General features: G+C 42.9%; 1 protein-coding gene across 4 annotated transcripts in view; it reads left to right on the forward strand.

The window, feature by feature from the left end:
- The window catches only part of Dnah3 (dynein axonemal heavy chain 3), a 169217-nt gene that overhangs the window by 101332 nt on the left and 48311 nt on the right, over positions 1 to 19574 (forward strand). For all 4 annotated transcript variants that reach the window (XR_015003061.2, XM_048460341.3, XM_085693001.2 and 1 more), the window contains exons 41-46: positions 8690 to 8793; positions 11712 to 12006; positions 14063 to 14242; positions 17441 to 17564; positions 17660 to 17816; positions 18054 to 18197. Coding sequence is in view for 3 of the 4 variants with exons in the window: in XM_048460341.3 (XP_048316298.3) it covers positions 8690 to 8793; positions 11712 to 12006; positions 14063 to 14242; positions 17441 to 17564; positions 17660 to 17816; positions 18054 to 18197 (1004 nt within the window). In the remaining variant the exon portion in view is untranslated. The remainder of the gene's footprint in view (positions 1 to 8689; positions 8794 to 11711; positions 12007 to 14062; positions 14243 to 17440; positions 17565 to 17659; positions 17817 to 18053; positions 18198 to 19574) is intronic.

Genomic DNA, 19574 nt, shown 5'->3' on the forward strand with positions numbered 1-19574 from the left:
ACAAGTGACAGGGTACAGACCATTGTCCCACAGCAATGAACTGCTTTGGGTTTTGTGGATTTTTATCAAGTAATTTTCTGTTGCCAATTTTATTGTTTTCTCCTATGATTTCATTATTTATATTGAATTAAGTTTGCCCTTATTTTTCTAGTTTTCTAAAATGTATTTCCATTGATGATTTTTAGATATTTCTCTCTCTGCTAAAAATCTCAAGGATTGCTTCCACCACATCCCATAGGTATTGTAGTATATTTTAATTTGTATTTAGGTCATAATATTTTTTAAATTTCTCTTGTACTATTTTCCTCATGGGTATGCAATATGTGTCTGTGTGTATACATGTGTGCATGCCTGTGGATACCTGTGCATGTGTGTGCATGGAGATGCACAGTTTGTGTTGGTTGTCTTTGGTTGCTCTCCACCTTATCTATGGAGGCAGAGTCTCTCACTTGAACACAGAGCTTGTAAGTATAGCTAGTCTGTCTAGCCAGCTTGCTGTGGGAATCCCACCTCCACCTTCTGAGTGCTGAAATTACAGGCAGGCCACCAAGCCCAACCTGGTATTACATGGGATCCGAACTCTGATCTCCACCATTGCTGGCTAGGCAGTAGCAGAGTTTTAACCCCTGAACCCTGAGCTCTCTCCTTAGCCCTTGGAACTTTTTTGATCCACGTGTCAGTTTCATCTAATCTTGAAGGGCTTCAAGTAAGAGAAAGCTATCTTTCTCCTACTGGTTTCTATTCTAATTTACTGTTAGATTTAATTTATTTTACTTAGAATTTAATTTATATTCTAATATACTGTGTTCCTGGAGTATATAGTGTATGGTTTCTATTATTTTAAATGTGTTAAATGTTTTATAGCCAAGAATGTGGCCTATCTTGGTCCATGCAAGTTTGAGAAGAATGTATCATCTGCTGTTTTCAGATAAAGTGATGTATAAGTATCATGTCCATTCAGTTGGTTGACAGTGGTCATGTTCATTTTAACTACCTCTCACTCATCCCCTCACTGTTAATGACTGATAGAGGCTCTCAAATGGTCCCAATTATAATATGATGTGCCTGTCTCTTCTTAGCACTCTCCACTTTTCCTTGTGTGTTTTGTCATTCTATTCATATTTGAAATGTGCAAACAGAATGGAATTAAAATTTCTTCTCTCTTTAGCTAGAAGTGAGGCTGAATTTTATATATAGTGGTAGCTTGTTGTTCATGTGTTCTTTATTTAATGTTCTATTGTAGGTTGTGTTTTGTTTTTGTTTTGACAGACTATGTCTAGACATAGGTCTCCTTTTATTCATTCTGCCTGGAATTTGATGCCTCTGTTTAGTCAGCAAGGGAAGCTGTATTTTCTGGCTTCTGATCTATTATATCACATTTCCTTGGTTTTTGTTTTGTCCTTTTGTGGTAGGTTTTCATTTTAATATCATTCACCCACAACTTCAATTATCCTCCTGTCCACCTTGAATAATATTAATCAAACCTTTGCGTATTTTGCTTCCTGCCATTTTTAACATAACAATTAAAAGCAGAGCCCAGAATGAAACAGCCCAGGCTGGGATTCTGGCTCCCACACTTACTAGTTGGCATACTTGAAGCAAATTCCTTAGCCTTTTTCTGTTTTCACAGTCTAAAATATGTACAACAATAATAGAGCATGTCTGTGATGTTCCTGGAAGAATTAAAGGAGTAATTGCATATTAAATGCTTAAGACACTTTATAGTATAACGATGCTATATAGTATCGTTAATTACTATAGCATTAGTATATAGTATATATATTGTATATATATAGTATATATATACTATATATATAGTATATATATTGCTATAGTAATATATATAATTACTATAGCAATTAGTATAGCATAATTGTGCTATAGTTTTATATAGGTATCATATAATAGTATGACCCAAGTGTCATCAATTGCTGAGCACCCCTGTCACCCTTGTCATTGTTCCGGGTAGACTGGACATCTCACTTGTGATCGCACCCTTCCATCTCATCTCAGCTTATTTTCTCCTTCTGATTTTCTGTTCCTGTTTCATTTTTCTAACTGATGCCTTTTGCAGTTTGCCAAGGATGCCAAGCCATTTCCTGAAGCTAGGTCACATCCTGAACACATTTCAGGGATGTACCCCTCAGGTTGGCCTCCACTCTGCATTTGCACTGCATTTCCATGTATTATTTTCTGCTTTCCTCCGCCCTCAAGGCGAGTCTGTTTATTCTCTGTGTCTGCAGACATGATTCACGAGTTGCCTTTGACTCCACTCTTGGTCCACTCTGCAACGACATCTTCCCTGCTTCTTTGCATCAAGAGGGCCAGTGACATAAACTCTTTTCCCAGGTAACGCCTTCTAGAATGTCATGAGCACTCTGATGACCTCATCTCCTCTTTCTTTGTCCTGTCGACTGTGTAACACCCAAGAAACCAGAATTGCCAGCACACACTGTCAACTGGCTTCTTCACATACTCCATGGTTGTAAACCACCTAGTAGCTTTGATTCAGAAAGGGCTTTAGTGGGCTGGGGATATGATTCAGTGCTTCAAGTATTTGCCACACAAGCAAATAAAGATTGGATCCCCAGAACCTACATAAAATTCTCAGTATGTGTGGCAGGCCATCTATAGTTCCAGCCTCGGAAGGTAGAAACAGCAAATCCCTAGAGCAAGCTGGTTAGTTAGACTAGTCATATTGAAAATATCTGGGCTTGATTGAGAGAGCTTTCTTCGAAACCATTAAGAAGAAATCTAGCATGATTTCCAACAGCAACTTTGGGCCACAGGCACACATGTACCTGTATAGACAAACACATGCGAACACACATATTCATATACACCATACACACATATACATAAAAGAAGTAAGCAATAAAAAGCTGTTGGCAAAACTAAAATGACCCACCTCAAGTAACCAATGCAAACAAATGTTTAGAAAATTAACTTTACTTTGGTCCCCATGATAAATAACTACTCTCTTCCTGATAGTTTTCAAACTTATCGTTGATTTTAATTATGATCTGAATAAATAATATTCATGGGATATCTTTAAAATGAATCCAAGGGACTGTATGCTCTAGATTAAAGAACAGCCGATTGGCCGGGATCCAGTGACAACGTATGATCAACTAATGCCATCTGTTAGAAACAGCCTCTTCTGTTTGTTTGGTCTGTGCACAAGGATTCTGTGGCTCTGCCCTTTGGAGGCCACCTCTCTGAATCTAAAGTGTCATTTGCTAGGACTCTCCGCATCCCCCTTTCTCACTGTGCCCCATGACCCTCTTGTCTTCTCAACTATGGGAAAATGGCTGAGTGAAGGGGGAAGAAAGGGGATGGTTTCACCATCCTCCCGGACAGTAGCTGACAAGCAGGAGAATAGCCGCCTAAATTTCAGTACATTTTTGAGCAGTCATGGGGAAGAGACCAGGCTTCCTTTCCTTTCTTCCTGAGATCTCTTGATTCCTCTCTGTGCTACCTGGTTTCCCGTAACCGATATTACAGATGCCTGAGATGTTTAGAAGAAGGCTAACTTAGAAGAAGGCTCACAGCTTTGGCTACCTCAGCCCAGAGTCATTTGGTGTGCGGCCTGAGATGAGGCAGCAAAGGGCACAGAAAGCTGCTCACCTCCTGGTGATCAGGAAACCGGGAGAAGGAGTAGGGAGAGCTGGCATCTGAGGGAACATGTCTCCAAAGGCCTTGTTTCCTTCTTCTGGATCCTGACTCTGAAAGGCTCCACCCACTTCCAATAGGGTTCAACACATAGGCCTTTGGGAAATGTTATTCAAACTGGTGCATCTTTTTTTCATCCAGTTCATATGCTCTCTACTTAGAAAAGAGTCTACCAGGATTCTTTCAGTGTTTCCTCGCAGAGACACCATTTTTTTTAAAGTAATTTTATTAAATTATAAAAGTTTCCATTTCCGCCCCTCCTCCCACCACCCTCCCACTCCCCCCCACTTCCTCTCCTCCACCCTCTCCATCCCTAAGAGCAGTCAGGGTTTCCTGCCCTGTGGAAAGTTCAAGTTCCTCCCCCCTCCCTCCAGGTCCAGGAAGGTGAGTGTCCAGACAGACTGGATCCGCAAAATCCAGTATCTGCAGAGGAAACAAGTCCCAGTGTCATTGTCAATGGCTTTTCAGAAAGACTCCGGGCCAGCCACATTCAGAGAATCCGGCCACATTCAGAGAATCTGGTTGGATCACATGCTCGTTCAGTCCCAGTCCAACTGGCCTTAGTGAAATCTCATTAGATCAGTCCCCTTGTATCAGTGGGTGATCGCACCCCTCGTGGTCTTGATTTACTTTTTCATGTTCTTCCTCCTTCTACTCCTCATTTGGACCTTGGGAGGCTCAGTCCGGTGCTCCAATGTGGGTCTCCGTCTGTATCGCCATCCATCGTCGGATGAAGGTTCCCTCTGGTCTTGCCTTCTTTGCTCATGTTCTCTTTCCTTCTGCTCAGAGACACCATTCTTTTATTGTCTTTTGCCTACCTAAATAGTAGCAAATCAAGACATTCCTAACAAGACCCCACTAAACATCAAAGGGGTATGCCTTTCAGGGCTGGGTGCACTTCTTATGTTACAAACTCTATTAAGTCATAGTTTACATGTTGAGATTCCCCCAGTTAATTATACGAATCAGTGACTTAGGAAACTGACCCAGTGCAGCCATCACCACAACCCGGCTGTGGCCTGCTTTATCACCACTGCAAGATCCTTCATGAACGTTTTCAGTTCATCTCTCTTCTCCTCACTCATGGGCAGCTAAGGATTTAGTAGTTCATGTGCATGCAGTTATGTAACATATAGCCTCTGGATTTGGTCTCGCTTTCTTATTATCCCCCGAAGACCCTTCAAGTCCTTTGTAGCCTTTTCACAAGCATGGGGGCTAAATTTCTATGTGCAAACTCTGACGTCATGGGATGCTGTTTTCTTGGATTTTCATGATCTAGTGTTGACAGAGGTTCCTTGTTCATTTCCCAGTCACCCAGACCAGAAATAATCACATATAGAAACTATATTAATTGCCATACTGTTTGGTCAATAGCTTAAGCTTATTGCTAGCTAGCTCTTATATCCTAAACTAACCCATCTCCGTTAATCTGTGTATCATCACGAGGTCATAGCCTACTGGCAAAGTTTCAGCAGGCTCCAGCAGAGGCATCTGTCTCCTGTGGTGGCTACATGGCTTCTCCCTTGACTCTGCCTACTCTCTCTATATATCTCTCTTCCAGCCTGACTATATTCTGTTAAGCCATTGGCCGAAGCAGCTTCTTTATTAACCAATGGCAATAAAACATTCATTGCATACAGAGGGATATTCCATATCAGTCTAGGAATCATGAAGCTGAATGGATATTGCCAATAAGAGCAAAGGCAACTACATTTAGGAGTATTCTTTAAGGAAAGCAAGCAGACTTTTGGAGTGATCTGTCAAGGTTGGGTTGGCATCATTGAGAGATCCTTGTTTATCAGCCAGGGATGTTTCTATCCAGATAATGTCGCATTCCCTCTGTCTGCTATCATTGTGTGACCTTTGAAAGGTCACTTATCAGTCGAAAAGTTTGCTTTATTCTTCAGGTGGGTAAGGAAGCAGAGGTGCTGGGCCTTTATTGGCATTTATTCTCTTCAATCTCTGCTCGGTTCTCCTTCCTCCTCTCACGCCTGGACCAGAGTTTGAATGACAGTCATAAGGCAAAGGAAACAAAAGCGACTCTAATGAAAAGCAGAGGCTTGGAACAGCATCGGCAGATGCCTTCCTGTGTGCCCAGGGTTCCTTCAGATGCTTGACAGATGCGATGACTCCCTCCATCTCCACAGTGATTTTCTAGACCTGGCTTAGACTCAGATCTGCTTCACAAATGTTCAAAATGGTAGTGCTGGTCAAATTACATAGCTGGTAGCCCACTGTTTGTTAAATCTCTGCTCTTTGGCCTAAATGTTCCTGAATCAAGCCACAGACTAGCCCAACATCACAAGAGAAGAAGAAATATATATTGCTGACACATGTTTTTAATGTCTCTTCTTACTTTTTTATAAAAGTAAATCTCTCAAAGAAGACTGATGAGAAAATGCCCTTAGTTCACACCACCCCGTAACAGGTATTTTAGCTCTCAAAATACACTTTTTTCCTATGGATCTGTCTGCTGTTACATCCTTTTACATAGTGTCCATAATGCTATATGTCAATTTTTAAACTCTACTTTTATTTTTTTGGCAGTGAGGAGGATCAAACTCAGGGTTTGGGGGATGTTAGACCAGTGCTCTATCCCTGAGCTAAAACCTCAACCCTTGCTTTTGTTTTTGTTTATTCTGCCTTGTGTTTGAGATAAACTCTTACTATGTAGTCCGGGTTACACAGAGAAACTCTGTCTCAAAAAATACCCAAAAATATAAAAATAAAAATGTCATAATACCAGAGTGACTTCTGAGTAAAGCTGGAGGTGACGTGGAATGAGAAGCCGCACTCCGTAATATGTGATGAAATCAATAACAAAAGCATTCTTTAAAAATACTGAAGCAATGCCTTAAGAAAGAGCTGTGATTTAATTCTGTAGACACTGCAGAGCAGTGGACAAGTGGGAGAGGGAGGGGGAGAGAAGGAAAGAGGAGAGGAGAGGGGAGGGGAGGGGAGGGGAGGGGAGGGGAGAAGAAGCCTGGTCAGAGCTGGGGAGTATGGGGGAATTCAGACTCAGGTTTGAAGTGAGTGTGCACTGGACATTGGAAAGGGCTGTCCAGGCATGGGGCTGCATTCTCAGCTGGACCCCTGAAGGACCAGTCACACACACACACACACACACACACACACACACACCTTTGTGGGAACAGTATCCTTACAGTGAATAATCAATCTCTGAAGTTCAAGAGCCTCCTCTGCTTCACAGTCTTCTGCTACAGTGAAGAGAAGTTAAATTAAATATCTTTTGTGAGAGACATGATCTTACCATGTACCGCCGACTGGCCTCAAAATGGTACCTCTCCTGCCTTAGCTTTCTGAACATTGGGATTACAGGCTTTTCCAATATTCATAGCTAAATTTAATATCATTCTTTAACAATTGCACGTGTCATGTGATCCCATTCTTGTAAAATAATTTCTCAGCAGTGTGTCGTTGCATCTCTAATAATTAGTGCCCCTGGAGAATGGGCTGCAGGAACTATCATCAAAAGGTTATTTCTCCGTGTGAGATTATTGTGTGGCGCTACTCCTGGTGAGACAGGAACAGACACTGAGTTGTTCCTATGGGCGGCCAATGATGGACCACAGTAAGGGTAGCACCAAAGTCCAAACTGGTGAAGCAATGCATTTTATTGAGTTAACTGAGAGGAACAGGGGTGAGGGGCTACTTGTGGGAGCAGAACTGTGTCAGAGACAGCTGCATCACTAAAGGCCACCCCAACCTGAGCGCAAGGAGACCTGGAGCGCACTGCACGGTGTGCAGCAGTGAACAGACTGGAGAGTGTCCTTTCCAGGAAGCTGTTGGTCTGAGTCTCTCTCCGCAGTCCTCACCGCTCATATATGCTTGGGAAGGGGAGAACTAAAGTGTCTGGCTGGTTTCAGGGCCTTTGAGTTGTTTATTTACCCAGCTGAAGGAGCTTTCCTGCAGGATGGACTGTTTCACCTCCCTTTAGAACATCCTGTCTCTTAACCTTCCCTCCAAGATGGAGGTTTTGCCTGGGAGGAAATTGCTATACAAGTAGAGATTTAGAGTGATTTATTACTTTTGTTATTTAAAAGGTGTTGTTTTTATTATTAAGAATAATTTGGCTTGAGGGACTGTGGAGATGGCTCAGTCAATCAGGTGCCTGCCACCCAAGCATGAGGACCGAGTTCAAATCCCCAAAATCTACATAAAATGCCAGCACAATGGTGCGTGCCTGTAACCCCAGTGCTGAGGGCCACAAAGACAGGCAGAGCCCTGAAATTCATTGGGCCACCAGTCTATCAGAGTCAACAAGCTTCAGGTTCAGTGAGCGACTGTGTCTCAAATAATAAAGGCAGAGAGCTATTGTGACATCAGTTCTGACTCCCACAGTCATGAGTACATATGTGCGTACACACCTGCTTACACACATGCACGTGTTCATACTAACAAGTACATCCACTACACACACAGGGAGGTGGGGGTAGAGAGGAATAATTTAATTGAGTGTGTAAGGCCAGCACTAGGGAGGCTGAGGTAAGAGTGTCACAGCTAGGGAGCTGCCAGACGGCTGCCAAGGGTGACGACCTGAGTTTGACCCCCTGGGACCTACATGGTAGAAAGAGAAAACTGATTTCCATAAATTGTTCTCCAACCTCCACACACATGCTATGACCTGCCTCTCTCCACAGGTAATTAAACAAATGCATGTACTTTTAAAAATAAGTTGTAAGCTAGGTTTGGCTACATAGTGAGTCCAAGCCCAGTGCAACTGAACATGACTACAGAGCAGATCCCTGTCTCAAAGAATAAAAATAAGAAAATTTTACATAATCTTCACTTATCATTTTATATGGATAATAAAGGCACTGGTCTTTTAAACTTTTTGCTCCAGTTTGTAGTTACCAGTGACAGGTAAGCATCACGGCGATTGTTCCGGGCCTGATCGGTATGTGTTTTAGATGCCTACAGCTAGAGCAGTCAAACTCTTCAAATACGAACGTTAACCTTGGTCTGCTAATGACATGTTCTGTTTCCTTGGGTGCAGGAAGCATCTATGATTTTTACTTCCTCAAACAAGGTGGTGGACACTGGAATGCATGGACAGAATATATCACCAAAGAAGAGGAGACTATCCCTGCAAACGCAAAGGTAAAAGAAATGCCATGGCTTCCGGAATTTCCCAAGTACCCTTCCGAGAGGAAGAACTGTTGGTGGGAGGCCGCTTGTTTGTTTCCCGGTTGCCCAGCCCCGAAATAATGTATTATTTGCAATGCTGTTTGGCCAATAGCTTAAGCTTATTTCTGGCTAACTCATATCTTAAATTAACTCATTTCTATTCATCTGTGTATCGCCACGTGCCTGTGGCTTACCAAGCAAAGTTCTGGCATCTGTCTGCTCTGGCAGTTACATGGCTTCTTACTGACTCTGCCTACTCTCTCCCTATATATCTCGGCTAGCCTGGCTAAATTCTGTTAAGCCATTGGCCGAAAGCAGCTTCTTTATTAACCAATAAAAGCAACACATATACAGAAGGACCTCCCACATCAAGAACTACCAGCTCCCTGTGAGCATTTCCAGGAAGAGCTTTGCAAAGATCAAATCCTCAAAAGCATAGAGTTTAAAAGCAGAGAGACCTAAATTCCTTACGTAGGCTTCAAGCTCCTTGCCTCAGTTTACCCAACCATATAATGGAAGAAAAAACACTAAAAGATGATCACCAAGATTGAAGATAGTATGTATACACAGCCATGTGGCACATAGTAGGAGTTAGAAAGGTGTTTGTTACTATTCTGATTATTGTCATTATCCATAACATCACCATTACCTCTTGGTCATCTAAGCCTTAAAAGTCTGCTTTATATCTCCAGAGAAAGATTTCCTCCAGCAGAACTCAGAAAAAAACAGGTTCTAATCAATGGATTTTCTGGGGAGTGGCTAATTCACATATATTCAGTCCCACAGAGAGTACACAAAATGAGCACTCTTGTGCCTCTATTAGTACAACCTAGTAGATGTTATTGATCTTTCTGAGGTGACTGTGCAGCGCTTTTGAGTGGGGTCACAGACGGCAACAGATGGAAATGTGAGGCTATTGATAAACCAGGCGGGACCACAGATGCTCTTAGAGATGCCTTTGGCAGGGAGACTCTGCTGCGCTCAGGGCCCACACTCTAGGGACTAGTGCTGAAAGAAACCCCAGCACTGAGATCCTCAGCTCGAATTGTCCTTATACAGCTCTGTTGTCTGAATTTCGTGGATTTGAAATTGTACTAAGTTCATATGGACAGGAGCCCAGGGTAGAAAGTGTTTTCAGCTCCAGTGGGTATTTTCCCCTTGTCAAACATTCAAGTAGCTGAAAATAACACTGGGCGAAAGCCAGCTGGCTTCCAGTTCCTGGTCTCAACTATAAAATGGGCATTTTGGACCTGGTTCTGCATTCAGCATTGCTAAAGGGGACGAGTGACTTCATGGAGAATCCTGGCCTACTTGCAGCCTGTTTTTACCATGTCTTAAAGGGTCCCAGGGAGGACTTCAGGATGCTACAAGCATGACATCCTTGAATGCATCCTCTTACTAGACTTGATCCTTCTCTTCTCTGCTCTGTGAATACATCCATCTATTTCTTTTCACCTAGCTAAATTGTTTCTCAAAAGAAGCCAAACTTTTGTTTGCAAAGGCTTCCAAGTTGCATAGATTTGGTGACACCCAAGTCAAGGTCAAGTTTGGTTTTGGGAAGCAACATTTACAAACCACAGTGTGAATGGTACTTCCCAGAGCCACACCACACAGCAGATCAAGTTCATGACTCCTTTTCAAACTACACATATGAGACCGCTATCTGCCCATCCTTTGCCCTGCCCCACCAAGGAATTAGCTGTGACAAAATGATTGATAACAGGTTTTGGGCTCAGAGAATTCAAATTTAGGTAAGATATTCTACCCAAAGTGATAAAGATTCCAGAAGCTTTACTGAGGTCTCCAAGCCCGTTTAGGATCCTCAGAGCCAAGAAGAATATGTTCAACTTGAGGGATTCATTGAGAACAGGTTTCGAGACACAGACCTCAAGGTTGGGGAAAGTGGGTCAGGAATAAGAAAAGTCCAGGGCTCATATTGCATTTGCTTTGTGTCACTGTGGTAGAATGTCTGGGAGAGTCAACTTAGAGAGGAAATTCCAACTGTGGCTATTGGGTTTATATTGTACTCTCTGGGCCCCATCATCACCCGGCTGGTGCTAAGGTATACTATTACTGCTGGAGGGCTTGACTGAGAAAACCTACTCACTTCATGATACCTAGGCAGCAGAGAGAGAAAGAGACAGCGACAGGATAAAGTCCTGAAAAATGTGCTCCAAAGACCCCTCTACCCTCTTCAATGGTTCTTATTTCTTAAGTGTTTACCAGCTTCCAATAAAGCAATAAGTCATGAACCCACTGAGAGATTAATCTACTAATGGGGTCGGAGCCTCAGGATCCAATTACTTCACAAGAACCTCACCTCTGAACATTTCTACCTTGGAAATCAGACCTTCAGCACTAGAGGATTTGATGACATTCCAGGCCTAAACCATAACACACCTAAACCTTTGAGTCACGGTGGCACATGGAAGGTGGATCTTGCTGGAGACAGGGGGATCTGGCTTGTTTGAAAGAAGTCTCTGAGATAGAAGCTAGATCCTGATCCTTATGGTTAATGGTTTTTTATGCCAGTTTAGTATTAAGAATGTAGACTTTGGAATCATAGAAGCTGGGATTCAAATCCCTGCCTTTCTACTTAGGTCCTATGTCTCTTGGGCAAACTGAAAACTTCTGTACCTCTGCTTCCTCAGGGACCATAGCTCTCACCTTTATGTGTTTGGTTCCATTCAATATCTGACAACTGTGTATTGAATGTCATTTATCCCCATTTCAAAATTGAAGCTGAGGGCCCTTGGGAGGTTAAATGGTTGTTCAAGGTCATAAAGATAATTTAAAAAATGGAGCTACAGTCCAAACCCAGATCCCCTAAATCCCAAGACCCAGTCTTCCTGGTCCAGGACCAAGATTTTCTTGTATCTTTGTAAAAACAGGTATCAGACCTCATCATCCCCACAATGGAGACTGCCCGGCAATCCTTCTTCCTAAAAACCTACCTGGACCATGAGATCCCGATACTGTTCGTGGGTCCTACAGGCACTGGCAAATCAGCCATCACCAACAACTTCCTTCTCCACCTTCCCAAAAATATCTACTTGCCCAACTTCATCAATTTCTCTGCCAGAACTTCAGCCAACCAGACCCAAGATATCATCATGGCTAAGCTGGATCGCCGGCGGAAAGGCCTTTTCGGGCCTCCCATAGGGAAGAAGGCGGTGGTGTTTGTAGGTAAGGCATTGACTTGGGTCTAGGTAGACCAAGTCCTTGTACCCAAGCTGCAGCAGCTCAGAGCTTCCTTACTCTCTCCAGCAAATGTTTATCTTTTCTTCCAACATCACTCCTCCATCTCACCTCCTTCTGTCTTCCCTCCCTCCTTTATTCCTTCCTTCTGTTCCTCCCTTCCTCCCTCCTTCCCTCCCTCCCTCCCTCCCTTCATTCCCTCCCTCCCTCCCTCCCTTCATTCCTTCCTGTCTCTCCTAGCCTCTCTGCTTCTCCTTTCCCTTCTTCGTAGTGAACAGCATCTCTAGGAGACTGTGGTGGTGGCCGCTAAACTCTGACACCTCTAGAAGTAACATTTGTGTTCACTTGCTTCAGATACATGAGTTATCACTAAGTGACGGCAGATAAGTGGGCGCTGACAGCCACTAAGTAAAGGAACCCAACAGTTGCTGAGAAAATGTGAAGTAAGAACAGAGACGTTTTCTCAACGTTCACCTTTGTACAAAGCACTTCCTCTTTTTTTTTTTCTTTTTCCATTTGGGCCTCAGGCCTCGATGAGATTAATCATCATCATGATTGTACTAGCCTGGCTGCTGACTCAGGAGGTACTCATAATGCCCCTGCCGTCTTGGGTCATCTTGAGTCCTGTACTTTTAACTCGTGTATTAATAACACATGTTTCATAGTTATATTTATATCCCTATGGACGCACATCATCTCCTGAAAGGCAAGAATCTTGTCTGTTTTAGTTTTCCTTTCTCTTCTGTCCTTCCTTTCTTCCCCTCCATCCAGGTCTCTCACCCTTTTTTTTTTAATGATATATCCAAAACCAGCTTAAGCCTTGCTGCTAAGCGAAGCTGGGTTCCTATATCATTTCCAAACCTAGGTATAGTTTGACTTAATTATTTACCTCGAACACACAGGTAATGCTATGTCCTTTAATGTCATGTTTGCATGAGTTTATTTTTCTGAAGTTCCTAAAATGTTGACTCACACAAACTGATCATTCTATCAGTAACTGATGAAGAGAAATGAAGAGAGCCTTTGCTGGGTTTGGTCTCCCATGTACCAAGGCTGAGCCATGTGTTCCAGGAGGAAAATGTCCTTGTGTTTAAGAGACCCTGTATTCCATTCAAAATGTATACCATTTTGAGCCTCATCAAAAGCCCTAGTCAAGGCCTTGCTCCCAACAGAGTTCAGCTATTACAATGCCCAATCAGGAGAAAGGGTTCTTACTCAGTAGTCCAGGACTTGCTTAGCACATAGAGGTTCTGGGTTCAATGCCCATCACACTAAAATGTCTATGTTAGCTGGCAGGCAGCATGTCTATAGTATAAGATGTAATGGTATATTATTTGTATTTTCATAAATAAATTTTGCCTGAAAACCAGAGACAAAACTAAAGCCACTAAAGGTCAGATAATGGTGACACACATCTTTAATCCCAGCATTTGGGAGACAGATGAGTTGGATCTTTGTGAGTTCAAGGCCACCCCAGGCTACACAAAATCAGTGTAGAATCAAATCCAGGTGGTGGTGGCTCACACCTTTAATCCCAGTACTACGGAGTAAAACGCCTTTAATCCCAGCACTAGAGGGAATATAAAATGGTAGGAAAGAGAGACAATTGGCTTAGTTTATGGTTTCCCAGCCTTGGTAGAAATACAATTTCTCTAGTGACTTGACTACTTTGCTTTTCTGGTTTTTGGATCAAACCCCACCATCTGTCTCTGGGTTTTTATTATTTGTGTTACAATTTGAGATAAGCCTGGGTGTCTCAAGACAGAAAATACAACAAAAGGGAACTTTTGGCGGGTCCTTCACTGTCATATGCTTAGCAATTAACAAAATGTCTATGGCACAGTAGCAGTGTATTTTGGCTAAGAAAAATGGCAGAAAGAAAACCCTTTTGTATCTGGTCAAGATGTCTACTGGCTAGGTCTAGAATGGGGGTGGGATCACTGGAAACAGACTTTTTCATGAAGGGAGCAGTCATTGGTTAACCCTGTAAGACCAGAGGATGCCATGGATTCACAGTATGTGTGGCTATGATTTCCTTCTACAGATGACCTCAACATGCCAGCCAAAGAGGTGTATGGAGCCCAGCCCCCCATCGAACTGCTGAGACAATGGATTGACCATGGTTACTGGTTTGACAAAAAAGACACAAACAGGCTGGACATTGTAGATGTTCTGCTTGTGACTGCCATGGGCCCCCCTGGTGGAGGAAGGAATGATATCACTGGTATGTCTAGGAAGAGGATTTATTCCTCTCTCCAGTTCCCTGCAGAGTGGGCTATCATGGATGAATTGGTTCAGGGCCTTCTGACAGGAGAAAATGTGGAGTATGCCTTTGCACACAGCTGGGAAAGTTTGGTTTAGCACCAGACTTCAAGTTGGAAGCTGCCTGTGGTGGGATGGGAGGATGACCAGAGTCTGTGAGGAAGTCTTTGTGTATTCACCAAAAAGGGGGTTCCATAGGAAGAGGAGAGCAACATGGCTGTGTTTGCCTTGGATCTGAGCATGGCAAAGTCTAGGGAACCTTGAAGCCATAGGGAGTTTTTTATACTGCTGTTTTCTTTAGCTCGTTCAAGCAGGAATGCACTTCCAGAACACATAGCAGTGGGTAGTTTTCAAGTTCAGCCATAGACAGGATCTCTGAAAAGTGCCTGTCATGGAAGCTAGTCTTCAACAACTGCCAGGAGCATGTCTGTAGTCACATGATATCAAGCACAGCACTGGACCCAGTGGCAGCACCCATGTTCCATGGGGGCTCAGAGAGAGCCAGGTGGAGGGAGCTAAGTGGGTTTGTGGGGTGACCTAAGCGGAGTAAGGAAACAGTGTTCCGCTCTGGACTGGGTCCTCTCAGGAAGTCAGGATGATCTGATGAGTCAGTGTCTTAATTTTTATCCTGAAGTCTGTAAAAATGAAGAGAGCCCAGTGCTGTCACTTGGTAAAGAAGCTGAGTCACTCGTATTAGCTGTGGGGGAGGAAACTGGGTCGCTTTCATGGCTGACAAAGCAATCTTGTTTCCATTGTAATCTGTCACTGTCAGGGAATGATTACATTTGATGTTGATGCCTTTAGAAAGATTTATTCTTATTGTATGCGTATGAGTATTTTGCTTATATGTATATATGCAGCGCATTATATATGTTGGTATGCATGTGTTCATGTATGTATGTATACCAACATATATATTATATATGATGTGTGTGTATGTATAATGTACTGTATGTATGTCTGGTGCCTGTGGAGGCTAGAAAAGAGCACCAGATCCCCTGGAACTGAGGTTATAGAGAGTTATAAGCCTCCATCTGGTGCTGAGTCCTCCCCAAAAGCAACAAGCACTCTTAACCACTAAGCCATCTCTCTAGCCCCCAGTGCTGATGTTTAGTGAAATGGTATTCAGTAGGAAACCAACAACCTAGCCTACAATGCCAGTTATTAGTATTCAGATGGAGAAACTGAAGTCCAAGGCAATGCATTATGATTACTGATGGCACAGTGATTGAGAACTTAGCAACAAATAGTCCATGTTTGCCAAGCACAAAGAAAGCATAAATTTACGTTAAGTACTATTTTTTTCATCAAAATACTGAGTGATGCCCTCAAATTCATATACCTACCAATCAACAACATATAAAATATCAGTCAACCTCCACATGTATATATATACACATACACATGTACAAACATTCACATATATATATGTGTATATATATATACCTCTGTATACAAGTACATAGATCATGCATACACATACACACACACACAATGGTACAAAGAGATTTAAAAAAAGAAAACCAACATTAACCTATTGTTTACACAGAAATACACACATATACATACCCACATATGAATACATGAATACCAAAGACACACATAAACATACTCATGCAAGAACACATTCATACCAGACACAGACACACACCTATGCAGGAATACATATATACCCAACAAACACACACATGCACACACATATATGAACACATGAATACCAAGCACACACGGACACACAAAAATCAATCTATTGTTACTTTTTAACAAGAAAAATGTACATATGTGTATTTTAAATCTATTTGTTTACTCTTACATGCATGGTGTTTTGCCTGTGTACCACTGTGCATACAGTATCCATAGTGTCCAGAAGAGGGTGTTGGATGCCCTAGGTCTGGGGTTACAGATTGTTGTGAGCCCCATGTGGATTCTGAGAATTAAACCTGGGTCCACTGGAAGAACAGCCAGTGCTCTTAACCACTCAAGCCCCCTATATGTGCATGTTTATATGTATGCCCACATACATAAAATTACAATACATGTGTGTGGGAAAACACAGAAAATACCTATTTACATATATATGTGTTATATGTAAATGAAAAACTGAAGGAGGAATTTTGGAGAAAAGACAGCAGCAATGGAACTCCAATTCTTGGCTCTTCCCAAATCCATATATCAATGCAAACAACTTACAGAGTCCCAATTCCCAAAATGTTAATGACTAGGAACAAAGCCATGCTCTGCACATATGCAAAAGAAAGCAGGAGGAAGCAATGGGGTTCCACAGGCCTGAGAGGGCAGATTAGGAAATGGAGTTAACCTGGGAACAGAGAGGATAGCGAGGGAGACACTAGCTACAAAACACTTTTTTAATTATTTGGCTATTCTACAGGAACAAGACATTTCCTTTAGTTTCTAAAAATAGTGTTGTGAGGCTGACGAGATGGCTCAACAGTGAAAAGCATGTGTTGATCTTGTGGAGGGACCTGGGTTCAATTCCCAAGACCCTTGCTGGGCAGTTCACAACTGCCTGTAACTGCAGCTCCAGGGGACCTCTTCTGGAGTCCTCAGACACCAGCATTCATCCATGCACAGACCCATACACAGACACACATAGAAATACACAATTAAAAACTGAGGGACTGGAGCCATGGAGGGTATCGTCTGCTCTCACAGAGGATCTAGCTTTGATTCCCAGCACCGACATGATTGCTCACAACTCTCTGAGACTCTAATTTCTAGGGATCCTGTGCCCTTGGTCTCCAGGGCATCGGGTAACGCACACGGTGCACAGACTTACACATGAACTAGCTAAACAAATTTTAAAATAAATAAGATGAATAAGAATGAAATATTAAAACTTAAAACAATCTTGTGTGCCAGAGGAGGGAGGCACTGTTGATATGACTTCTGCAAATCATGCTGAGCAAGCAGCGGTGCCCCAGCCACTGATGGCTACGGAGCACATTTCATGCAGCCAGTGGAACCGCGGAAGCCCATTCTCGATGTTATAGTTACTATTGAGTATAAATAACTGCACGTGGCTGGGCTGACACATCGCTGTCAGGGCTATAGAGCACAAGAGCAGGGAGACACTGACTCTTTCCCAGGGTCACCAGGTCTGGGAAGTATGTGTGCAAACTCCAGATCTATGTGTTCCCAGGACGATTCACTCGCCATCTTAACATCATTTCCATCAACGCCTTTGAAGATGACATCTTAACCAAGATTTTCAGTTCTATCTCTGACTGGCACTTTGGGAAAGGGTTTGATGTCCTATTCTTACGGTAAGAAGCTCCTGTGGCTTCCTGGTTATTGACCTGGGGGTGGTCCTCATTTCTGCTTGACTATGTGACTGGTCTGCCTCCCTCTTCCATGCAAGGTATGGGAAGATGCTGGTCCAAGCGACTCAGACGATTTACAGAGCTGCAGTTCAGAACTTCTTGCCAACTCCCTCCAAGTCACACTATGTCTTTAACCTTCGGGATTTTTCACGGGTGATCCAGGGGGTACTGCTGTGCCCGCACACCCACCTGCAGGTCAGCCACTACTGTTCCTGTCTCGCAAATTTCTTGGCAGTATTCCTGGGTGTGTACTGATAGTGTGGCTGATTGGGTGGTCTTCCACTAATCACAAACTATTCTTCAAAGTGTGCATGACACAGTACTTTACATTCCCTTGTCTTATTTATACCTCACACCAACCCCACGATTTAGAGACTTTTTGAGAACCATCTCCACAAGCACCACCTTCAAATGACTGCCTTTGGCCTCTAGGACTTGGAAAAATTTATCCGGCTTTGGATCCATGAGGTTTACCGAGTCTTTTATGACCGTCTGATTGACAATGAGGACAGACAGACTTTCTTCAACCTGGTGAAGGAAACCACCTCCAATTGCTTCAAACAGACCATGGAGAAGGTGGGTCTTTTGTTTGTTTGTTTGTTTTGAGACGGGGTTTCTCTATGTAACTGCCTTGGCTGTCCTGGAAGTCGCTTTGTAGATAAGGCTGGCCTCGGACTCTCATAGATCCATCTGCCTCTGCCTCCTGAGTGCTGGGATAAAAGGCATGCACCACCACTTCCTGGCAGACAAATCTTATTCTAGAATCATCTGGCCTCAGAAACAGGCCCACGTTAGTCTCAGACTCTAGATTTCATTCCCTGTAAAGACCACTCTTCTCCCTGAATCATGGGAAATGGCCCATCCAAAAATTAGTCTTTGATTTGTTGATATTTTACTTGGTCCAACTTTGCTTCACTTCTATGATAATATGTAAGTTTCAGTTCACTCAAAATGGTTAATGTTACTTATTTTAAATTAATTTAAGGGACTAGAGAAATGGCTCATCCATTAAGAGCAGGTATTGCTGTTTCAGAGGACCCAGGTTTGGCTCCTAGCACACACATTGAGCAGCTTACATTTTACCTCTAACAGGGCCTCCAAAGACCCCTACACTCCCATCTCACAAGCACTTGAACACACATGCACATACACACAAACACACAGGAATGCACATAACTAAAAAAAGAAAATCTTTACGATTAAAACTAATTTAACTTAAAATAAATTCTAAGGTCAATTCATTTGGTTCTGGGGAGTAAAACACAAATTTTTATAATATGACCTGGTAAAATTCAAACAAAAGATTCAGTGTCATGTAGTTATGACCATTTTCTTCTTCCTATTTTGAAAGTGATTTTAAACCTATATTTGCCTCTGAATTTCCTTTACCAAGCAGTGATTATATCCTCGAGGGAAACATAGGAGTGTCTTACACTGCATCCTGAGGCTGAGAGCAGAGGGATTGACAGGTCCTTGTATCCCTGTATCAAGAGTGGGAAACATCTTAAGCACCCTACTCTAGGCAGAGCAGAGAGTGGGGCTGTTGCCCACACCTCTGTTTGGTACAGAACCAAACATGGGAAAACAATGCCATCCTTCTCCTGCCTTCTGTGGGATCTTACAAGCCAATCACCATTTAGCAACTCAGGGACTAGTCGAAGTGTGTATGGGGTATAGGTGTGTCTGTGAGGCTGAGCTTGGTGGCATACTCCTTTCATTCTGAGAGAATCTCTGTGAGTCTATGGACAACCTAGTCTACATAACTAGTTCCGGGCCAGCCTAGGCTACCCAGCAGACCCTGCTTAAGAACAAACAAGCGAAAACGGTAGTCAGGGCTAGGGAGCTGGCTTAGTTGTTAAAAGCACTTGCTGCTCTACCAGTTTGGCTCCCAGCACCCACATCAGGCAGTTCCCAACCACCTGTAACTGTAGCTCCAAGGGACCTAGACCTCTG

Source organism: Myodes glareolus, chromosome 7 (assembly GCF_982192425.1).
Source record: "Myodes glareolus chromosome 7, mMyoGla1.1, whole genome shotgun sequence".
Lineage (NCBI taxonomy): Eukaryota > Metazoa > Chordata > Mammalia > Rodentia > Cricetidae > Myodes > Myodes glareolus.